The sequence below is a fragment of the Ochotona curzoniae genome, unplaced genomic scaffold (genome assembly GCF_017591425.1).
Source record: "Ochotona curzoniae isolate NIBS_2020 unplaced genomic scaffold, NIBS_Ocur_1.0 contig_3332, whole genome shotgun sequence".
In the NCBI taxonomy this organism is placed as follows: Eukaryota; Metazoa; Chordata; class Mammalia; order Lagomorpha; family Ochotonidae; genus Ochotona; species Ochotona curzoniae.
Window position 1 is genome coordinate 1,722,174 of NW_024465816.1, and position 19,936 is coordinate 1,742,109.

The 19,936-nt window shown below is 39.2% G+C and overlaps 1 protein-coding gene across 2 annotated transcripts in view; it reads right to left on the reverse strand.

Annotated features, from left to right (window-relative positions):
• RXFP2 (relaxin family peptide receptor 2) overlaps positions 1-19,936 on the reverse strand; it is a 55,284-nt gene that overhangs the window by 8,970 nt on the left and 26,378 nt on the right. Inside the window, exons 6-16 of one of the 2 annotated variants that reach the window (XM_040979895.1) lie at positions 19,775-19,846; positions 19,093-19,164; positions 17,229-17,300; positions 16,100-16,171; positions 13,377-13,448; positions 12,416-12,487; positions 8,926-8,997; positions 8,751-8,822; positions 6,037-6,108; positions 3,285-3,514; positions 2,295-2,705 (exon numbers count right to left, since the gene is read on the reverse strand). In XM_040979895.1, coding sequence (XP_040835829.1) covers positions 2,295-2,705; positions 3,285-3,514; positions 6,037-6,108; positions 8,751-8,822; positions 8,926-8,997; positions 12,416-12,487; positions 13,377-13,448; positions 16,100-16,171; positions 17,229-17,300; positions 19,093-19,164; positions 19,775-19,846 — 1,289 coding nt within the window. The remainder of the gene's footprint in view (positions 1-2,294; positions 2,706-3,284; positions 3,515-6,036; positions 6,109-8,750; positions 8,823-8,925; positions 8,998-12,415; positions 12,488-13,376; positions 13,449-16,099; positions 16,172-17,228; positions 17,301-19,092; positions 19,165-19,774; positions 19,847-19,936) is intronic. The other variant, XM_040979896.1, reaches the window with a different exon arrangement.

The following is a 19,936-nucleotide window of genomic DNA, read 5'->3' on the forward strand; positions in this document are numbered from 1 at the left end:
ATGGGAACCTTCTTGAGCCCTACATCTGGATGAGTTCCCTGGCCTGGGGCCCCTGTATTACTTCATCTTTTCCTGGAACTCTCTCTGTTCCTCTGGTTGCCCTTGGCTAATGCCTTCTCATCTTCTGGGCCTCTGTTTGTATTCATTTCTCCTGGAAAGCCTTGCCTTAGTACTTAGGTCTGCAGCTCCTAGAACATTCTGTAATCTTCCTTCATGGCATTTATCAGCAGGTGATGAAGAATATGTTTACTTGTCCGCTGTTCCTTCTCTGGTCTGTGAGGGTCAGATTTGTTATATTTCAAATATCCAGTTGAGGGCACAGAACATAATAGGTGCTAAACAAATCTTCATGGACTCAACTAGCAAAATAGTGTGTGTTTTTTTTAGTAGGGCACCACTGGCAGTCTCTGAGTAGGGACAGACAGAGTCCCTTGGCAGCTCGGGGAGCTAGTGGCAGTGCTCACGAATAAACAAATGGGAAGAGGGAGAATGCCCTGGAGGTCAAAAGAACTGTAAGGCTAAGATCATAACTCAGGGTTGTGGAAGTAAGACTTCAAGCCATGGCAACAGCCAATGGCAGGGACTGGAAAGGAAAAAAAAGAACTTTTATGAAAAACATTTGAGGGACAAAAAGAACAATGGAGCTTGTTAACTGCAAGGATGAGGACAAAAGACAAGAAGGGGATATCACCTGCAGAGTGCATAATCCGGGAGTGGGAGTGGCCTAGAAGGGAAGTAGTGGGCTCCTCTCTTTTTTGTTACCACTCCCACTGGAGGGCAGGAAAACCACGACAGGGGCAGGGGTGGCTAGACAAAAGGGCACCCAACAGCGAGTGTTCAGGCTGGATAGTCGAGATGGTTGGGTTGCACTAGGCTTCAATGACCATTGACATGTATGAGAGCTCAGTCTCAGATGTGGGACAGACTGTACTAGTCTGCTGCATATAATGGTAAACATGGGAACCAAGACAGGGGGCAGGCCTGGTGGGGGTTATTGTGGGTCGTTTCGACTAGGCTGCAGCTTCCACTGGTTTATGTGCGGGCCGAGTGTGTGCTAGGCAGAATCAGGCTGGACTGCAACACCCATTGGTTCATGTGGAAGACAGGGCTGGAAACAGAATCGACCCATCAATTGCAACTACCAGCTGATTGGGGTGATGGACTGCACTGGGCCCTGTACTTGCAAAGTATACGCAAGAATCTGGTCTGGGTTCACCTCAGACAAAGTTTCTTTAGGGATCCCCTCAATCGAATTGCTGAACTCAGATCCCTAACCATGAAAAGACAGAGGACAGAACAAATCAATCAACTACTCCAGCCATATGTTGGCAGTGAAAAAAAGAGCAGAGACTCTAAGATGGACTATGTCAACCAGTGGATTCTGTGGCAATTTTTTTGTGTTTGGAAACATGAACCTGGCAGCAATTCATAACTGTTGAACTACCAAAACCACTTGAGCAAGACCCTCGGAGCATGCCCCACATCAGGGACCTGGGATGGGTGGGAGACTGGGTGGGGCTTCTCTCTACCTTCCCCTTTACCCCAGATATAGAAAAAAATGTGTGTATCCTTGTATCCCTTGAACCTTTGTGCTCTAATTAACTATGTAAAGATTGTCAAAAATATAATAAAAAATGAAAAAAGGAGATATCAAAATGATAAATGCGACAATTCAATAGAGGACATGGAAAAAGACTTAATTCTAAGCAGAAGTAAGACATCACAGAGAACTAGAATGTTTTTCTTTTTAACTTTAAGCAGCTTAATTTGTTATTCACGGTAATGTAGTATGTAGGAAAACAAAATTGTTTCATTAAGCATCCTTACACTGGTGATTTAAGAGCTGTACTTATGGAAAGATACCAATTTTCTGGTGTTTCCATTTAACTAATCTCCTTTTAGTGAGTTTCCACAATTGTTGCTATTACTTCTTTAACTCATCACTAGATTGTTAAAAGTAAATGCATCCAAATAACTTGATACAGTCACAGGACTAGGCACTATCCTAGAATTCTTTTAGGTCAAAGTCACTGTATATGAACATGAAATCAAAGAAATTTAGGGAGACTAACACAACTACCCAAAGATCCTGGACATAGCTCCTTGGATTCCCACTGAATCCCTACAACACAAGCTTAAGAAGAACTCGTAAAATGCATGCCAGAGCTTTTCTTGAAAGAGGACACCATCTTGACTGGCAGTTTGCGTTCACATGTGGACAGTCTGTCTAGGCTGAAATTGATGGCATTTGTATCAACATTATGCTTTTACAGGAAAAAAAAAACGTAATTTACCTAGGAAAATTCCAAGAGAGTACCCTTTGCTTCCAATCTCTTCAGTTTGGTCGTAATAAAGTGGGAAACACACTCCATTTTTTCCATAAAAGTTTCCAAAATAATCCTCATCCCAAAAGGGAATTGCAGCGATCAGAAATCCCACGACCCAGATGCAGATGAGAATGAATGAGGTCTGCCGTCTTCCAGGGCGAAAGTTACTAAAGGGGAAAACGATAACCAAGAACTTCTCCACAGTCAGGTAGGTGAGCAAGAGGACAGAGACTTCAGTGGACAGCATGGCCAGGAAGCCCATGAGGCGGCACTGGACACTCTCCATCCACAGCAGGGCATACTTCTGATATTGTCCTCGGTATTTCATATCAAAGAAGCCGATGAAGAGCAGGTAGACACCCATGAGGCAGTCGGCACCTGTGCAGGAATCCATACAACGTTATGTTCATAACTCTAGCCCCTCTGGATTCAGGCTGTTGATTAGGTCTAACTCCTTCAAGTGGTCTTGGCAGAACTAAGGTAAACACCTGCTAGAAGACCAAGCAGCCAATAAACTTCTCTATTGCTTCTGAAGTGCCACACAGAGTCTGCTTTACAGTTTAAAAAAATGAAAGGGGGAATTTGGGAGTGGTTTTTTAAGTAGAAAACTTTATGCTTGTATAAATCATAAGAGAAATCCTCCATGTTGAGGATCATGGATTAATGGAAGAGAAGTTCAAGAAATTTAGTTTTATAACCCACCAAAAATTCTTCCTATTCTGTCACCTAACGTAACACCCTGATTGTCTCATTTCCATGATTTAACCACCAGAGGCAGGCCACAGAACCACTAAGAGAAGCAACTTTACATTTAAAAAAAAAAAAAACAAAATCTTTCCCAGCACCTTTCATTCATATTAAATGCCATTTGACATATGTATTCCAATAATATATATATATGTAGAGTGTAGCTCCCAGAAGGCATCCTAAATCTACTTAGATAGGAAACATACTTACAACAGAGGACTTTGATGGACAGAGCGTGAGTTGTATTTTCGGCTTTAATGAAAGATCGCATGCCAATGACAAAAAGATTTCCAAAGCAGGTAATGAAAGCTATAACCCAGACAAACACTCTGAGGATATTGTTAGCCAAGAGGTCCTCAAATGAAGAAATGCCGTCAGTCGAGGGCATACATATTCGGACATGGGGAGCATAGGAGCAGTATCGAAAGTTTTTGAAATAACTAAAGTCAAAGGGAAAAAAAGAGTCACTTGGCAGTAATGATACAGAAAGTACAGTTGCAGTGCCGTCAGGGGTACTGGTCTGGGTTAGGTATGGAATTTTGCTAGGCTTCTTTAGTAGTGATTCTGGGAACGTGAGGCTCCACTAAATAACATGTTACTTCACCAGCATCCTTTTCTAAGAGATGAAGAGCGAGACATTTGGAGGGTTGGTCAAGGGCAGTCAGGGAAAGGCATGAGATAAAGCCTCAGGATTCTGCGATTTGCTGTGTTCCCATAAGCTACTCTTTAAGGCACTGTGAAAGGTGGGCCATCAGTGTTAAGTGGATGTCCAGCTAAGGTGAAGGGGGAGGGTTTGTGATACTAGAAATCTGCTGTAATCACTGAAACCATTCCTGTCTTGCTGGTGGATTGAAACTGCAATCTCACTTCAGCCCCCTTCTCCCTGTCTCTAATGGAAAAGGAAGGTTTTTGAGACTAAGAAAATTCAATCTTTCCACTGCCAGAAGAAGCAGCTGCCTTAAACACAGGTTTCTTACTAGCATCTTGAATGCCTTAAGTAGTTGGTAGAGGAAAAAAAACCTGGCCAGTGTATTTATAGTCTGAGTACAGGAGCTTGAGCTGTTGAAATTTCTGAGGTCATTTGATGGAAGGTTGTATTGCAAAGTCATGCATGCAGGATTTTCTCCCTTCATACTCATTTTAGTGTATTATTTTTTATATCTATTAATTTATTTTTCTGCTCTATTTTCCCTAATCTTTTTGTATGTCTCAATACAGTTTCTAGCCCAACAAGTTAAACAAAGCTTCCCTCAGGAAGCTCCATGTTCAGACCCTGTGCTAATTAAGCCTCCTGGGCTCCCTGCCTTCATCACACATTCCACCCAGACACATTGGCCACTTCCTATTCTCCACGCCAGCCTGGATCATCTCCTGCTCAGGGCCTTGCTTTGCTTTTCCCTCTGGAAGATTTTTAGCTCACCTGTTTTCAGAAGAACTCGCTGCCTCCACTCAGGTCTGCTCAAAGGACACATCATTTGCTTTTCAAGTGTCCATTTAAAACCTCCATTCTAGCCTCTTAATTTGCTTGCTTATTTATCTTCCTAGCATTTGTGAACTATGCATTAATTTATCCTTTTATTCCGGTTTCCAAAGCTACGTGGAAGCTCCCCTCTCTCATCAGTCCATTACTGTGTTATCGAAAACAGTGCCTGGCACATAGTAGGTTCTCACCGATATTTTTTTTTATAAGAAGATGGTTTTGGGCAATTTAGTGCTGAGTGTGTGAGAGAAAGAGCAAATAGTCCTGGTCTTCAAGTGTCTTTCAGCAGAGCTTTCTAATATCTAGCAACATTTAAAGGAACTTGACATAACATTGTCTTGTTTTCTTGCCCTGGAACACTTGACTTGACCTCTAGGTTCCGTTACGTCCATTGCCTTTAGGAGAGTGCCCAGGGGTCTCCTCCCCCTGTGACTATACGACAGTTGGCAGGTAGAAGGGGTGGAGGTGATGACGTGGAGCTGTCTCAATAAGTGAAGGACAAGGAAAATTAGGTAAGAATAAGCAGATTACTTCACGGAGAGGTAAGTAAGCTAACAAGTATTTCTTTCATCATTTGGTCCTTCTCAACTTTGGCCTTGATCTAAGGCCCATCTTTAAGATAGCAGCTTCTCTATCAAGTTTTAAAAGGACTTTCTCTTTTCTACGAAGACCTCATTAGTCTACCTACAACAAAGAAAGAATATCCTTATTAAATAATTATCTAGAAGTTCCACAGAAAAAGAAATTAACCAAACCATGTGGATATGAATCAAGCACTTGTGTTTTTGTGATCACACCTACTGCACACTGAAAACAAAACGTTCTCTCAAGAGAGCACCTTCATATCCACAACTTTGATCCACTTGCTGCACCCAACTTGTAATCTTACATCGGATTCTCCCTATTTTTGTGGATAACAAGGGTTAATCTTTTTGAAATCATGAAAACATTATACAATTGATAAAAATGATCATGTTATAAACACATATTAACACAACTTACACAGTGCACTTTATATGAAAGTGACTTATCAACAACTACTATAAAGATTAATTACCTCCATTTTGTAGTGCACTTAGTAACAGTAACAACACCTGGAATTTATAAAGCACCTTTCTTCCTAAGGGCTCAAATCTTAGAGCAGCCCGACTGGCTCACTGCTCAATGAGGTGAATTAATGTTTCCAGGTCTTGTGGGTACCATTTAGCCAGTGACTTCATCTTGTGTAATATGTGGCATTCTGGTACCCTGATCTCATATTGGGCCTCAATTGGATAAACATCGTGTTTCCGGGGAGAAGGGTCATTCAAGTCGGCACATCATAATTTTGAACTCTATTTGACAGGGACCAAAGGTGACAAAATTAAAAAGTTCTCAATAAAAATACTTTTGTTGCATAAAAACACATTGCAGTGATACAGTTAACATGAGAGCATGGGAAAATGCTTCCCATGCTCTCTTCTCCACTTCATACATACATACATGTGAGAAAGATTCTTCATGGGTTGAAACATGCGTGTGTTTATATTTGGAATCTCTATCCTTTCCAGGTCTCTGGAAAACATGTACAATAGGTTTAATGTTTTTGGATCAAACTTTTGTTTTAAATGAAGTTATTCATTTTAAAATGTGAAAAAAAAAAACCAGAGGAAGAGACACACAGATCAGGCAAGGGTGTTGGGGGAGAGAGACCTTCCATCCACTCGCTCACTCTTGAAATGCTTGCAACAGCCATCAGGGTTGGACCAGTGGAAGCTGGAGTTTGTACCTTATTCTGAGTCTCCTGTGTGGTGGCAGGATCTCAAGTACTTTAGCTATCACTTGTAACCTTCCAGTGTGCATGGAAAGGAAGCTGATGGAGGCAGGGCAAAAATCCAGGGACTCTGATATGAGATTCAGGTACCCCAGTGTGTGCCAAAAGCTCTCCTTTAAGGCAAATGTCTCAATCATTCTGTAAATAGTGAAGGCTCTGGGACCTCAGACTAATCATGGCTTTACTTCTTTTAAGAAAAACATTTCAAGGGAGAAAGGGAGAGGGGGAGAAGGATGGAGAAAGAAAGGAAGGGATGGAGGGAGGAAGAGAGAAAGGGAGTGAGGGAAGGAGTGAGGGAGGAAGGGAGGGGGGGGAAAAAGAGAGAGAAAGATCTCCTACCCATTGATTTAGTCTCCAAATGCCCACAACAGCGAAGATGGAGCTAGGTGAATCAGACCCAGTAACTCATTCCAGGCTCCTGTTTGACTCACCACTGTTGCCCTTCAGGATGTGCATTAGCTATGCCAAATATACATCCCTGTGATAAATCTTTTTTTTTAAATCATTGCTTTTCTTGTCAAATACCAAATGCAATGATTTAAATCCACTAGTTCCAATTCAGATAAAAATTTTATAATTCTTTAGGCAATTGTCATTTCTACTTATATGTCATATAGGTTGGGGCTGATTTTGTCATTTTAAATGTAAAACTATATCCTAAGAGAATGCTTTCTTCCATTCCTTTATTTGATTAAAAATGGCAATGGTGATTTGTGCGATTAAGAAATTGTTTGATCTTACAATCATGATATGTAGAATATTTCACCCAGCTGCTGCTAATTCCAACTTCAGAGCATCATTCAGGTTGGTTTTATGAGACTCTGAATTTAAATGTTCTCATTTCTTTGTGGGAAATAGGTATTTATGATGGAAAATACATGGAGTGAGCAAGCATGGCTCTAATTCAGGACAACTGTTATCAAAGACCCGTCAGGTATCATCTGTAGGCTCCCACTCTCATAATTTGTCTGGATTGTGCACACAGGTGGATAGTTTGGACACTGCTTTAAGATGATTTGAATTTAGAGCTGCCACATAAGAAAAGGGATGGAGGAGGGAAAACCTAATAAAATCAAGTTTCTATTTTGAGTATTTATTTTGAAATATGTCTTATTCTTTTTTGGTGGACTTGAATAAAGATTTATGAATGCAGTTCTGAGTTTTCCTGTGCCCACTGTGTCTTTTTCAGAGGCGACATCTTGCTCTTCAGACGATGTGTTTAATATTCCATAGTGTCCCAAAGACACTAATGTATTCAGAGCCTAATGTATTCTGAATACCTAAGACTATGTGGTGCAGAATTTAGAGGCCAATAAATGATTGGAAAATACATTTGTAAGTTAATCTTAGGAAAAATAAATGAGACAGTTAAAGAAAGGAAAAAAAGAAGAAAGGAAATTATGGAGTAAATGGTTACTGCTTATACTTTCAAAGGGGCATTAAAGGATGCATTGGTGTTTTGATTTTGAGAAATGCAATATGTGGTGAGTGAAGGAAAGAACCAGGCTGCCTATATCCTGAGGCTGCTTTCCTAATTTTAAAAACAATGGGATATTATATATATGCACATACGTGCATATATAGATATACACACATACACACACATATATATATATGCAGGCACTAAATCTATTTCATTAGTGGGTATTCACTAATATCTGTTAAGTGACAACCTAAATTTTACATTACTTGACAACGGAAAACTAGTAATAATGAACGGTGTCATTACAACTTTGTTTTTAGAAATAAGTGAAAAAACACTGGCATTAGATCCTGTAGTATGCTGTGCTAAAAATGACAAGCAAACGAACTTTGCCAACAATTGCCATCCATGGGAAAGGGCTCATGAAGTTCAAAGGACAACTGGTGGAGTTCCTGGCTCCATCCGAATCAAATATGGCTGAAATCTAAAATTAATAACCTACATTAGTTATCTGAATGTTCATATTGGTGGAATAATCTTTTTACACTTACAATGTAAAAGCATGTACTGTCATCTGCTATTAGATTTTCTTGTAGAAAGGGAGAGAAAGCAACCAAAATTTTCACATCATTTACTTCTGTCAAACTTTCAATAGCAAATTTACATCTTACAACTATAATTCTTTGTTAAAAGCTGTACAATGAGAATTTTCCACGGGAATCCAGTTTTCAGGAAGGGATGATTCTGTCCTGCCACACTAAAATAAATTTTATATATGTTGAATGGTAAAAACAAAATGAGGCATTGCTATTATTCAGCACATACTTGTCGTCACAATGATACTCAAGCCATCTGAGAATGCATTCTCCTGTGTGTGACATACCCATTCCAAACAAGTGGATCTCTATGGAAAACAAATCCACCGCCATCATAGCCAACACAACGTAACATTTTACTTACAGAGACTGAAGTTGTTTAAGACTTTCAAACGGGTTCTTGTGGAGATACAAAAGAGGGTTGGATGACAGGTTCCTTTTTTACCATCAGAGGGAGGGGGGGAAAAGCATGAGGATGTTATTATTTTCAAAGGTTACGATGTTGCCCCTTAAATCTCATGATGGTGAGAAGAACTTACAGTTTTTGTAGGCGCGGCAGGTCTCTAAAAAGGTGAGCTGGAAGCTCTGTCATCATGTTGCTAGACAGATCCCTGTTGGTGACAGACAAAACCCAAAGCAATTACATCGGAAATAAGTGACCTAGCTATTATTCTTCAGTTATCATCATCCTATTTGATGCAACAAAAAAATATGAATTCAATTTAACCAATCTGATAACTTGTTACACAACAAGGCCATGTGAGCCAACCAAATGGGTATGTTTTCCATCACTTACAGACATGTGATATTTTGCTCATCCAGTTCTTGTCTGGAATTTCCTCTTACCCCCTCTCCAACAATCCTGGCTTTAGTATCTACTTTGATTAATTTCCTGTTTTGGGTACTGTTTGTACGTTTCTATAATTCAGGTTTCCGACTTGCTTCATGTATGTAATCTCTTGCTTATCCAACCAAACTTTTGAGGTCAAGACTTACGTCTTTTACTTATTTTGCATTCCAATTAAGATAACATTGGATGTTCAGTATTTGCATAGACAATCTTGAATAGATAAGTCTTCATATTTCCAATATATTTTTATATAGTAATACCTCTGGAGAACAAATTGTGTCCTTAAAATCCAATGCTTTAGGAATGTCAGTTACAGAAAGAATCAAGGCAAGAAACTGCATAGTGTGAGGAAAATAGATTTCTGAGCATCAAAAGTCAACATTGTATAAGGGTTCAAGATATACTTGTGAGCCATAGAAGAAATTAAAAAGAGATGAGCAATAAGGTAAGAGTCAAACAAAACATAGAATTTTGATACTCTGGAGCTGCTATTGGTATGTTAGAATTACACATAACCAAGGTTTAGCTCTTTCTCTGAAGAATCTTACACTTAGATTAAGCAGTAGATTATAAAGCAAGGAAAAACATGAAACAGGTACATGTAAAGAAGTATAGAGAAAATATGGAGCAGAAAGTCATCAACCTTTCCCTGGGAAATCAGAAAGTATTTGCACAAAGTTTGATGATTTTAGGTGGGGCAAAAAAAAAAAAAAGCAGCAGTTTAGAGTACAATTGAAGAAACAGATACTTGGAATCAGGGACATCTTCCGGAACAGGCATGTAGCAAAACGTGTTACAAGAGAGGAAGTGTAGCAAGCTGCTGAGGAGGTGATCCCCAGAAAGCACACGGAGAGGAGAAGTGAGGATCAACTACCCAAGACACAGTCCCAGAGGACAGCCTGGGCAATCAGAATCCAAAGGATGCTTATTCAAAGTGCACATTCCTGGTGTCCACCCCAGAAGGATCATAGCAGGAGCTCTGGGAGGGAGCCTGGTAATATTTGTGGAAACCAATATTCTCTGTGATTCTTTTACACATTTATATTTGAGAACTGTATTTTTAAGGTCTTTGCTAAACAACAGGCAACAAGGACATTAAATAGGACAGTGATATAATGTATTTGTTGTTCTAACATGACGGTTTTGCTAGAAAGAAGCATGAAAGATAGGTTGGAAAGTATGAGTACTGGTAGAGGAAGACCAGACAGGGGGTTTCTCAAGAACCAGGTGGGAGCTGCTAGCTTTATAAAGGATAGGCTTAGGTCTTAGAGCTTGAAGTGCCAAGAGAGAGGTATGCCACACGCACAGTGAGAGAACAGCCTTCAGGCCCAGCTGCCAGGAAGGGCACTGAGAGCATCAAGGAGGAAGAAGCTGGTGATCATCCTGTTGGTTTAAATTTTAAAAGGTTGCTCTTAGGGTGCTGTCCCGATATCCAAGATCGAGGTTCTGACAGATGGGACTGCTGTTCTGAGGCTCCAGATAGGAAGCACACACCTAGCTGACAGCTCACCGGGAAGGCCACAGGTGTGCGGGGGCCAGAGAGTCTGACAATAGAGCCAGATGGTGATGATACCAATTGGCCACACCGAGAAAAGGTCCTGCAAACTGTAACATGGACAAAGCAATCTCTGCTCAGGGATCTCAGGGACCTACACTTGTTCATCAGTTTGTTATCATAAGGGAACAATGATCTTACACTTGTACATCCCAGATGCAGAGTTACATTGTTCAAGGAATTTAGCAGCTGAATTCCTAAAGCCTGAACTGGAATAGATTACTGGCAGTCTTACAAGTGGATTTTGACTTGTAGTATATTTGCTGTGGCTCTTCCTTCATGTTGGAGGAGAAAGGATTAGGAAAATCTTCAAAATGTAGACTTGATAATACGGTTTCTTCCAGTTTATATATAAATTAGGAACCTATTTATCTTGCAACACTACCCTACCCCACCCTCTAATCATGCCCATTTTCTAGACTCTGACTAAAACTCTACTGAAAGTCTCTTCTGAGAGAGCTATTTTTATTTTTCTTTCATAAAATGAGAATCATTTTAAATCCAATGTGATATATTGCACATACCAGGTCCCTGAAATGTTAAAAATCTGTGGATTTATCATACAAGGCAAAATAATTGGGAGCAGGGCAATTAAGTAGCCCTTGTTTTAAGGCCTCTATATCCTAATTGCCTATTGCTACTATTTATAGTGTAACAGACTTAATTTTAATGTCCAATTAAATTATATACAATTATGCATAAAAGAATGAATTTATAATACTAATGCTTTTTTAAAAATTAGATCCTTGAAAAATATGAACAAAGTTACGTGAGTTCTCTGAATATTTTCCAAGGGAACGAATTCTCTCTCCCAGATGTATGCCTTACTTCATATGTGATACAGATATAATTTTTCAAAGGATAGTATTTTTCACTTATTTATAATTTTAGTCAACTGTTTTCCAACAAACATTTATTGAAAGTCAAGTATACTCCAACTATGAAGATACATGATACATTTTAAGAAGCTATAGAAAAGCAATTTACTGCAAAACAAACACATAAAATTACTCAAAGAAAAATAATAAAACTATGGTAGATTAAGTCCATATTTACCCCACTGCCTGATTTGAAGGTACTTTTGGCTCTAGGATAATTCTGATTTTCTTAATGGATTAATGAATTTTGTATTATTTCAAAAGGCAGAGATACAGAGAGAAAGAAGGGGAAGGAAGAGAAGAAAATGGGGCTGAGATTAAAGAGAAAGAGAAAGGAGAGAGAGAAAGGGAGAGATCTTCCATCTGCTAGTTCACTTCCCAACTGCCTGTAACAGCCAGGCCTGGGCCAAGTAGAAGCCAGGAACTCTTTCTGGTCTCCCACATTGGTGGCAGGGCCCCAAATACTTGGGTCGTCTTCTGCTGCCTTCCCAGGTGCGTTAGCAGGGAGCTGGATCAGAAGTAGAGCAGCCAGGACTTAAACCAGCACTCTGCTGATATGGGACACTGGTGTTGCAAATGGTGGCTTAGTCCACTTTGCCACAAGCCCAGCTCCCTGAATCGGTTTTTAATATCAGCAGTTTGCAGGATTTTGATTGCTACTAGTGGAAGAGCAGTCGCCATAGCCATTTAAATTTATAATCTTGGAAGAAGCAATCATATTCTTCCTAGTAGACGATGCTACTTACAGTTCTCCTAAATTTTTTAATGAAGAAAATGTCTTCTCTGGAACAAAATCAATTTGATTTCTAGGCAGAAACCTGTAAGACATGGTGAGAATCAGCACTGTGCAATCATCAGTTCTCACTGGGAGATGCCACGGATGTGGCAGGAATCGAATCAGCTTCCTTCCAAGTCTCGAAGGAAATCAAAGAAACCTAAGGCAGGAGTCTCACCGAGGACATACACGAGGTCTCTCCAGGAAATGCTGCTGCAAGCAATTGGAGCTTCTGAGTATGGTCTATAAAGTTGTAGTTGGATTATGTTAGCAAGTGTCTTTTTCTAATTTTTCTCTTTCCATTTTGCTTTCCAAGCACCCATACAACCAACAAACATTACCGACTATTTATTATCTATGGAAAACTATTTGTGAATAAAATAAAAACCAAATACTTGCGTTTTTAAGATTGCCACTCCAAACGTGTTAGTTGACCAATCCATTTGCCTTCCTGTCCCTATCCCCTACCCCTTAAAAAGCTACTTAGCAAAAAAAGCAGCAGCATCTTTGGCCAATCAGAATACATTAGATGTTCTCTCACTTTGAATAAAACTATAATATCTTTTTCTTTGGGAAGAGAGATATTAAGTGATGAGAATCATCTGCAGAGCTTGCTGGTCATTGTGTAGCTAACCATTTGCATACACATGATTTTACTCCATTGATGAACTTCCCAGTACATTTTCAATGGAGACGATGTACAACAATGATAACTGCTATAGAACCAGGGAGACCAGCTGGACACCTAACCCATGGGCAATTTAAAGCTGTCATCCTCCCCCACTAAATCAACAAATCAAGGTGTACATCTTTCTATTGCTGCTTTCAAACCAAGGCTGTAAGTGAAACACCATTGCAAAATTCTTTGCCAATGTTTCAATTTCCAAACCTATACGTTTTCCACATTGCAACTGAAATCTGCATTGACTTACAGCACTGTGAGTGAATTGCAGGACACAAAGGTGGAATTTCTAAGACGCTTTATCCGATTGCCTTCCAGGTCCCTGAAAGTCACAGACGGAAAACATTTTTAATAATTTTGCACAAGTTGGATGTGCAGAGCTACTTTGCATTGAACACGACAATTCTGAGCTTCACTGCTACTGCTCTTCACAAGTTCTACTCTTCCTTCCTCGTAAGTGTTGCAGAGTTTGCACTGATAATATTGTGTGGTGCTGTTTGAATCTGATTTGAGAGTGTCCTCCCCCTTCCCCTCCCAGCCAGGTTTCATGGATTGAAGTTTAATCTTCCTTCTGAGGTATTAACAAGGTGGAAACTGAATCTGACCATGGTGCTTGGAATTAGGGTTTTCTAGAAGTGATAAGGTCAGTAGAGTGGAACCCCCATTGCTGAACCTGGTGACTCTGTAAGAAGAGAGGTCAACAGAGAATAAATGCAGACACAGGTGCTGACACCATGTGCTGTCTCCATTCTGCCAGCAAGAAGCCTCTCATCCCATATGAGCTCTTGAATCTCCATAGGTATGAGTTAAAGCGACATCTTTTCTTTATACAGTTAGTCTGCCGTAGGCATTTAACCTTAGTAACAAAGCATTATAATGACATCCTGATTCTTTCCCCTTCCAATTAATGTGAAGACTTTATAAAGTTCAAGGAAAGAATAGTGTAATCTCTAGTGAGTGGCTTTCTGTGCTAGGTGCCCTGTTAGTAACAATAATAGCCCCCTGTCATCATGCTACCATCTATTATTGTGTTTTTCCAGGATGAGGTACTGTATATTCTGTGTGCATAACACAACCTTCCTGCAAGGCTAAATCACCCTGTCTTTAACACAGACAGAACATGAGTGTCTGACCTCTCTCCTTTCTACATCGAAATTTGAAAGCCTATTCTTATTTGTGATCAGGTCATCTTGCTAACTGTACCCACAGGTACTCAAAAAGTTCCTGGTGGTGCAGTTGCTGTGGTCCAGTGTGTGAAGTCACTGTGTGGGATGCCTCTATGCCATGCCAGAGAGCTGATTTGAGTTCTGCCACCAGTCCCTCTAATGCAGCGTCTTGCTAGTACTTAACTTGAGAAGTACCATATGTTGGCTTCGCTGGTCAGGGACCTGCTACCAAAATGGGAAATGTGGATGGAATTACGGACTCCTGGGTTCTGCCTGGCTTGCCTTTGTCTACTGAGAGCATCTGTCTATTGAGATCTCTGTGTCCATGTCTGTCACTGTGTCTTTCACATAGATAAATATTCTTTAGAGGCTTATGGGAAAGTAAAATTAAATGTTAAGTTTATTTTGATGTAATTTTGATTTTCATAGATAAATTTTTATAATATACATTTCCATAAACTGTCTGAAGACTTCTTACATTTTCATTGAGTATCTATTGTTTATCCTAATGTTCAGGGCAATGCAAAATTAAAGTGAACATTCCAGGAACCAGAGTTTCTGGCACAGGTTCCTGTCCTCCTCCAAGTTGATGTTGCTGAGTGTTTCTTATGGGGTATGGAGGAAGAGTGTGATGGGGTCTCGGTAATCTCCTCTTTCCTGGCTGTTTCCCTTTTTATGTATGCAGTTTCAAAATTTCTAATTATTTTTTTACATCTTAATGAATTTTGATATTGTCAGATCATTGCATTCATTTTTAGTACTGGTACACTCACATGGAATCTTCAGTGCTCTAAAAGTTTTCTGATAAATAATAAAATTAACAAATACAGGAAAATAAGTTAATAAATAAACATAGCATCATTTAATAATGTTGCACAAGAAAATTTGAGGCTAATCTAGAGAGGAGTGCAAGCTATCAGATTGAAATTTTATCATTTTATGGGCATTGAGTCTCCCAGTTTGATGATAAGGAGAGTCCTGTGGATGATACAGTCCACGTTCTAAAAGCACAGAGAACATATGACTGGGACAGCTCTTGCTTGCTGCTGGAAAACCTGGTGATGAAATAAGACTGAAACATAAGTAATGATTCAAAACAGTTGTTATACAACAGATAATTGGGATGGAAATGGCCAAATACATTTAACAAAGGTTTGTTGAGTAACTGCTAAGTGCTGGTCATCATCCTAATGTTAGGGTTTGGAATCACATGATACTTTTTTTTTTACTTTTATCCAGTTTACAGAATGGTAGGGAGAAGACAACTAAATGAGCCAATAATTACGTGGTTATGAACCTCAAGTAGTAATGGCATGCAGAAAATGGGTGGCTTAGCAGTTTTTTATGTAGCACAATGGGAGGACAGAGGCAGTGTCCAAAACTGGGTGGCATGTCTGGAACAGTTTCATGGAATGGTAATGTTTAAGTTGGCTCCCGAGAAATGTTGGAGCTAGCCAAAAGTAAAAGGGAGTGGGGCTTTTCAAGTTCAAGCAACACCATATGCACAAGGCATTGATTGCAGAAGCAATAGTTTGGTATATCTGGAAGAAAGCCATTTTGGGGAACAGAAACAACCTAAAAGACCAGATAGGGTAAGGAATAGAAAATGAAGGGTCTTCATTTCTCAAGGAGGAAGGTCAATCACAATCTTTATACCCATGCAAACTCTGCAAGGATTTTTAAACTGGGAAAAAATTTTGGTTTGGGAAAGAAAACACTGATGCACTTTTTGGATAATTCTTCATTAACTTTATGGTTACTTTTTCTCATTTGGGAAAATAACAAATCAAATCAAACAAACACTCACATCCAGTTAAGTTGAGGCATATGGGTGCATATCTGCTTGGGAAGGGCTTCTAAGTAGTTGTTAACCATAGACCTATATAAAAAGAAAATGTTAATTAGAAACAAAATGATAAGCCACTTTCAGAATAGTATTTTCACTATTTTAGAATTTGGAAATGTGTGTGTTAAAATTAATGTTAGGATGAAGTATAAAAACATAACTACCCCTTCATGATGACCTTTAAATAATGTATACAGCAAAATTAGGAAGCAGATACTGTAAGAATGCCCAAGTATGATATACTTTCTCCTAGTAATAAATAGTACATGGCTTGATTTTATGAGATGAGTCTAAATTATATATTGAGTAATCATTTTTAAGTTCATGATCATTCCTCCTGTAAATTTTAAATTTGTAGTCATTTCCAGTGTCATGCATCCAATATTTCTTCTTAAGGGAAATACTAATCATATATAGCATGACGGGACCACACTAGAAATTGCATTAAATCTAGAAAGTGACAGTAGGGGGGACTTGGGGAAAGGAAATAACTCATGAGCATATTAAGCTGTATAGCTAATTTATGATATTTTGACCTCTTTGGGCAAATGGAAAAATAATGATGCTATATGATCAACTACAAAGGAACATCAAAATTCCTTGCTGATAAATCCTTCTAGTGTGTTAGTAAACATTGGCAATGAATGTAAGCGTGATAATAGCTCTGTTAAGATTTTAGAGTTTCAGTGACCACTATTTAGCAAAGGAGATTTTTTTTATTATTGTTAAAATTGGAGAGATGAGAATCTGGGCGATTGCAGTAGATTTAAATGTAGCTAGGATTTAAAAATGAATAATACATTTGGCCAACCACTGCAAATAATAGCATACCTTGGAACTAAAATAAATTAAAGGAGTTGAAGAAAATCAAGCAGTAGGCTTAAAGTATGCATTTGACTGCGGTCTGCTATTCACTTAGACTCATGGCCAGGAAGTAGCAACAGTAGCTGCAGTTAGGAACACAGGAAAGATTTTGGCCAATAAACATGTTAGAAAGCTTGATTTTTTTTAAGAAGCTTTTTCTCCCTAAGGTAGTGTTAGATATCACTGCAATTTACGGAGAGATGTTGAGAGATGGAGGAATACTTACAGGAAAAACAAGGAATTTAGTCCAGCAAACAACCGATGTGAAATTCTGCTTATTGGATTGTCATCTAGAATTCTGACAAAACACATTGAAAATATGTTCAATGTTAGAGATGTTTTTTCAAAAAAAAAACCAAGAAAAGAGGTAGGATGGACCTTTCTGTCTGCAATGCCAATCCCTTTTCTTTGTGGTATTGTATACTTGGTTCAGGGGTCTCTTTCATGAGAGATTTCTTTTACTATGCGGTGGTGGCAGCTACACTGCCCTTCAATTTCCTACAACTTTGTTGCAGCACTTATCAAGCTGGATCTTGATTACCTGCTTGCTCTTCTTGCATCTACCTTCCACTGGACAAAAATATAATTCTTAGGAAATCAGAAATGTTTTTTTTTTGTCTCAATGCCATTCCAATGATGAATTCAATAGATTTCATACAACTCAGTGAATGAATGTCAAACCATTCACAAGTAATTTTGAGAAGCAAAGAGTGAAAACATTTGTATGTTTAAACCATTGTTTTTTAACTATATGTGACATTTTTTCCAGAATAAGTTCAAATAAGGACAAGTAGGTCTCCTTTGCTCTCACGCCCTTGAAGCCAGGTACCGTTTCCTCCTGCTCTCAGAAGTCCATGAAAATAGGATTAGGAGAGGGCAGGATACACCAGGCATGCCAGCAACCCTCTAACAAAGTAAGTATAGCTTCCAGGTGTAAAAATAAAGAGGTGTAAGACATTAAGAACATGGCCTGCAAGATTAGCCATGGGATCAGGCACACACAAGTTTCAAAGAAGCTAAAGTCATGGTTATTTCCATAAGATCAGGCCAGCCTGTAAAATAATGGCCAAGTGACTGAGAGCCATTCAACTGTATTTCTCACTCTGATGCGAGCACAGACATTTGATATGAGACTCCCGGGGCCGGGGGGTGGGGGGGGACGGAAGATGGAGCTGTTTGCTCAGTTTCACAAGTGGTGAAATACTATGAATGCATATTTGGGAACTCTCTGAATGTTCCAGAAGTCAGAACAAGTCTTTGCCTTTCTCGGTCGGTGGTTTCCTACTGAAATTTTTCTCTACATGGGGACTTTGGTAACACGTGAAGACATTTTTAGTGCTGCAGTTCTTGGGAGATGGGTCCTATTACTGGTATCTAAGGAGCAGGTGGCACACATAGTGTTAAATACTCTAAAGTGCACAGGGCACACTCTTCTCCTTACCTCTCCTGAGCAAAGTATCTGGACCAAAATGTTCACAGAGCTGAGGTTGTAGAATCCTGCATTTGGTTAACACTGTATGGATAAATGGATCAGCAAAAATACCACAGGATGCAAAGGCAACCCAGAAAAACAAGGCCAGCTTCACTTCCAAATACAAGGGACCCAAATACCATTGTCTGATTTGCTTGAACAAAGCATACTATTGTGGGAAAAATAAGCATATCCAATGGGGGTTTGGTGTGGCAGCTAAGACTCTGGGCCATTGTTATCTCATACCAGCGTTTGTGCATTTAAGCTGTGGCTCTGCTTTGATCCATACCTTCCTGCTGCTGTGCACCCAAGGAAAAGTAGATGAGGACTAAATACTTGGGTTTCTGCCACTCACGTGGGAGACCCAGACTGAGATCCAGGTTTCTGGCTTGGGTGTGGCCCAGGTCCCAGTACTGTGAGCATTTGCGGAATGAACCAGCAAATAGATTTTTTTTTTCTTGTGTCTTTTAAGTGAGCAGACGAAATTTAAAAAAGGAAGGAGATAAAAGAGATGTAATAACATACACCCCGAAGTGGAAACTCTGTGAACACTCTTGTATGTTACTGAAGACTGTGGTCATTTCTGGGGGCTCTGGGAAATCAAAACTAGAATACTTACAGCCACGTTAGCTGATGCAAATCTCTAAATACTCCAGGTTTGAGGCTTGTTATGCAGTTGTGGTTGAGATACCTACGGATAGCATGAATTAGTTCATTAGGAAAGCCCAACACTCTGTTTTGGTCATATACAATTATAATAATAATCACTTATGATGATTATGAATTATGGACATCTGCTTCTGAAACAGCTCAGCTGGATAGGCTGGGAGAAGCTAGAAATTAATGGGCAATGGGGAGGTACAGACAACTACAGATGTAGCATCAGGGATAGAGAAAGGAAAGCTGTTCACAAATGATGCTTTAAGATATTGCATTACGTTAGACTACAAAAGTATAACAACTAAGTACATGGGGCGATTTTTGCTTTTGTCCTTTTTATGATCATATCCTTAGTAGGATAGCATTGTAAGAAAAAAAAATATAGTAAATTAACAAAGATTAGAGTAAAAGTAAGAAGCTAAAATGTGAAAGTGAACCAAGCTAGAGAAGCAAGCAGGTCAGTCTATTTAAGTCTTCTGGCCAAAGAAGACTTAAATTGCAATAACTAATTTAAGCACACTGTCACAACCTGTCCTTCCCATTTCTCTACAACCAGGTCAAACTTTAAGAAGTACCATCTCTAGCAGTTTAGTCTTCACTTAAAATTGCAGTAATAATATAATTATAGAGAAACAACTCACAGTACTTGAAGATTGTGTAATCCAAAAAATGCTTTCCTGGATATGTGACTAAGGCAATTATACTGAAGATATCTGGTAGGAATAAAGATAAAAAAATCACAAGATGAAAGTTTATGGAATTTAGTATGTCATTTTTGTTGCCTGAAGACCATTTGTGGAATT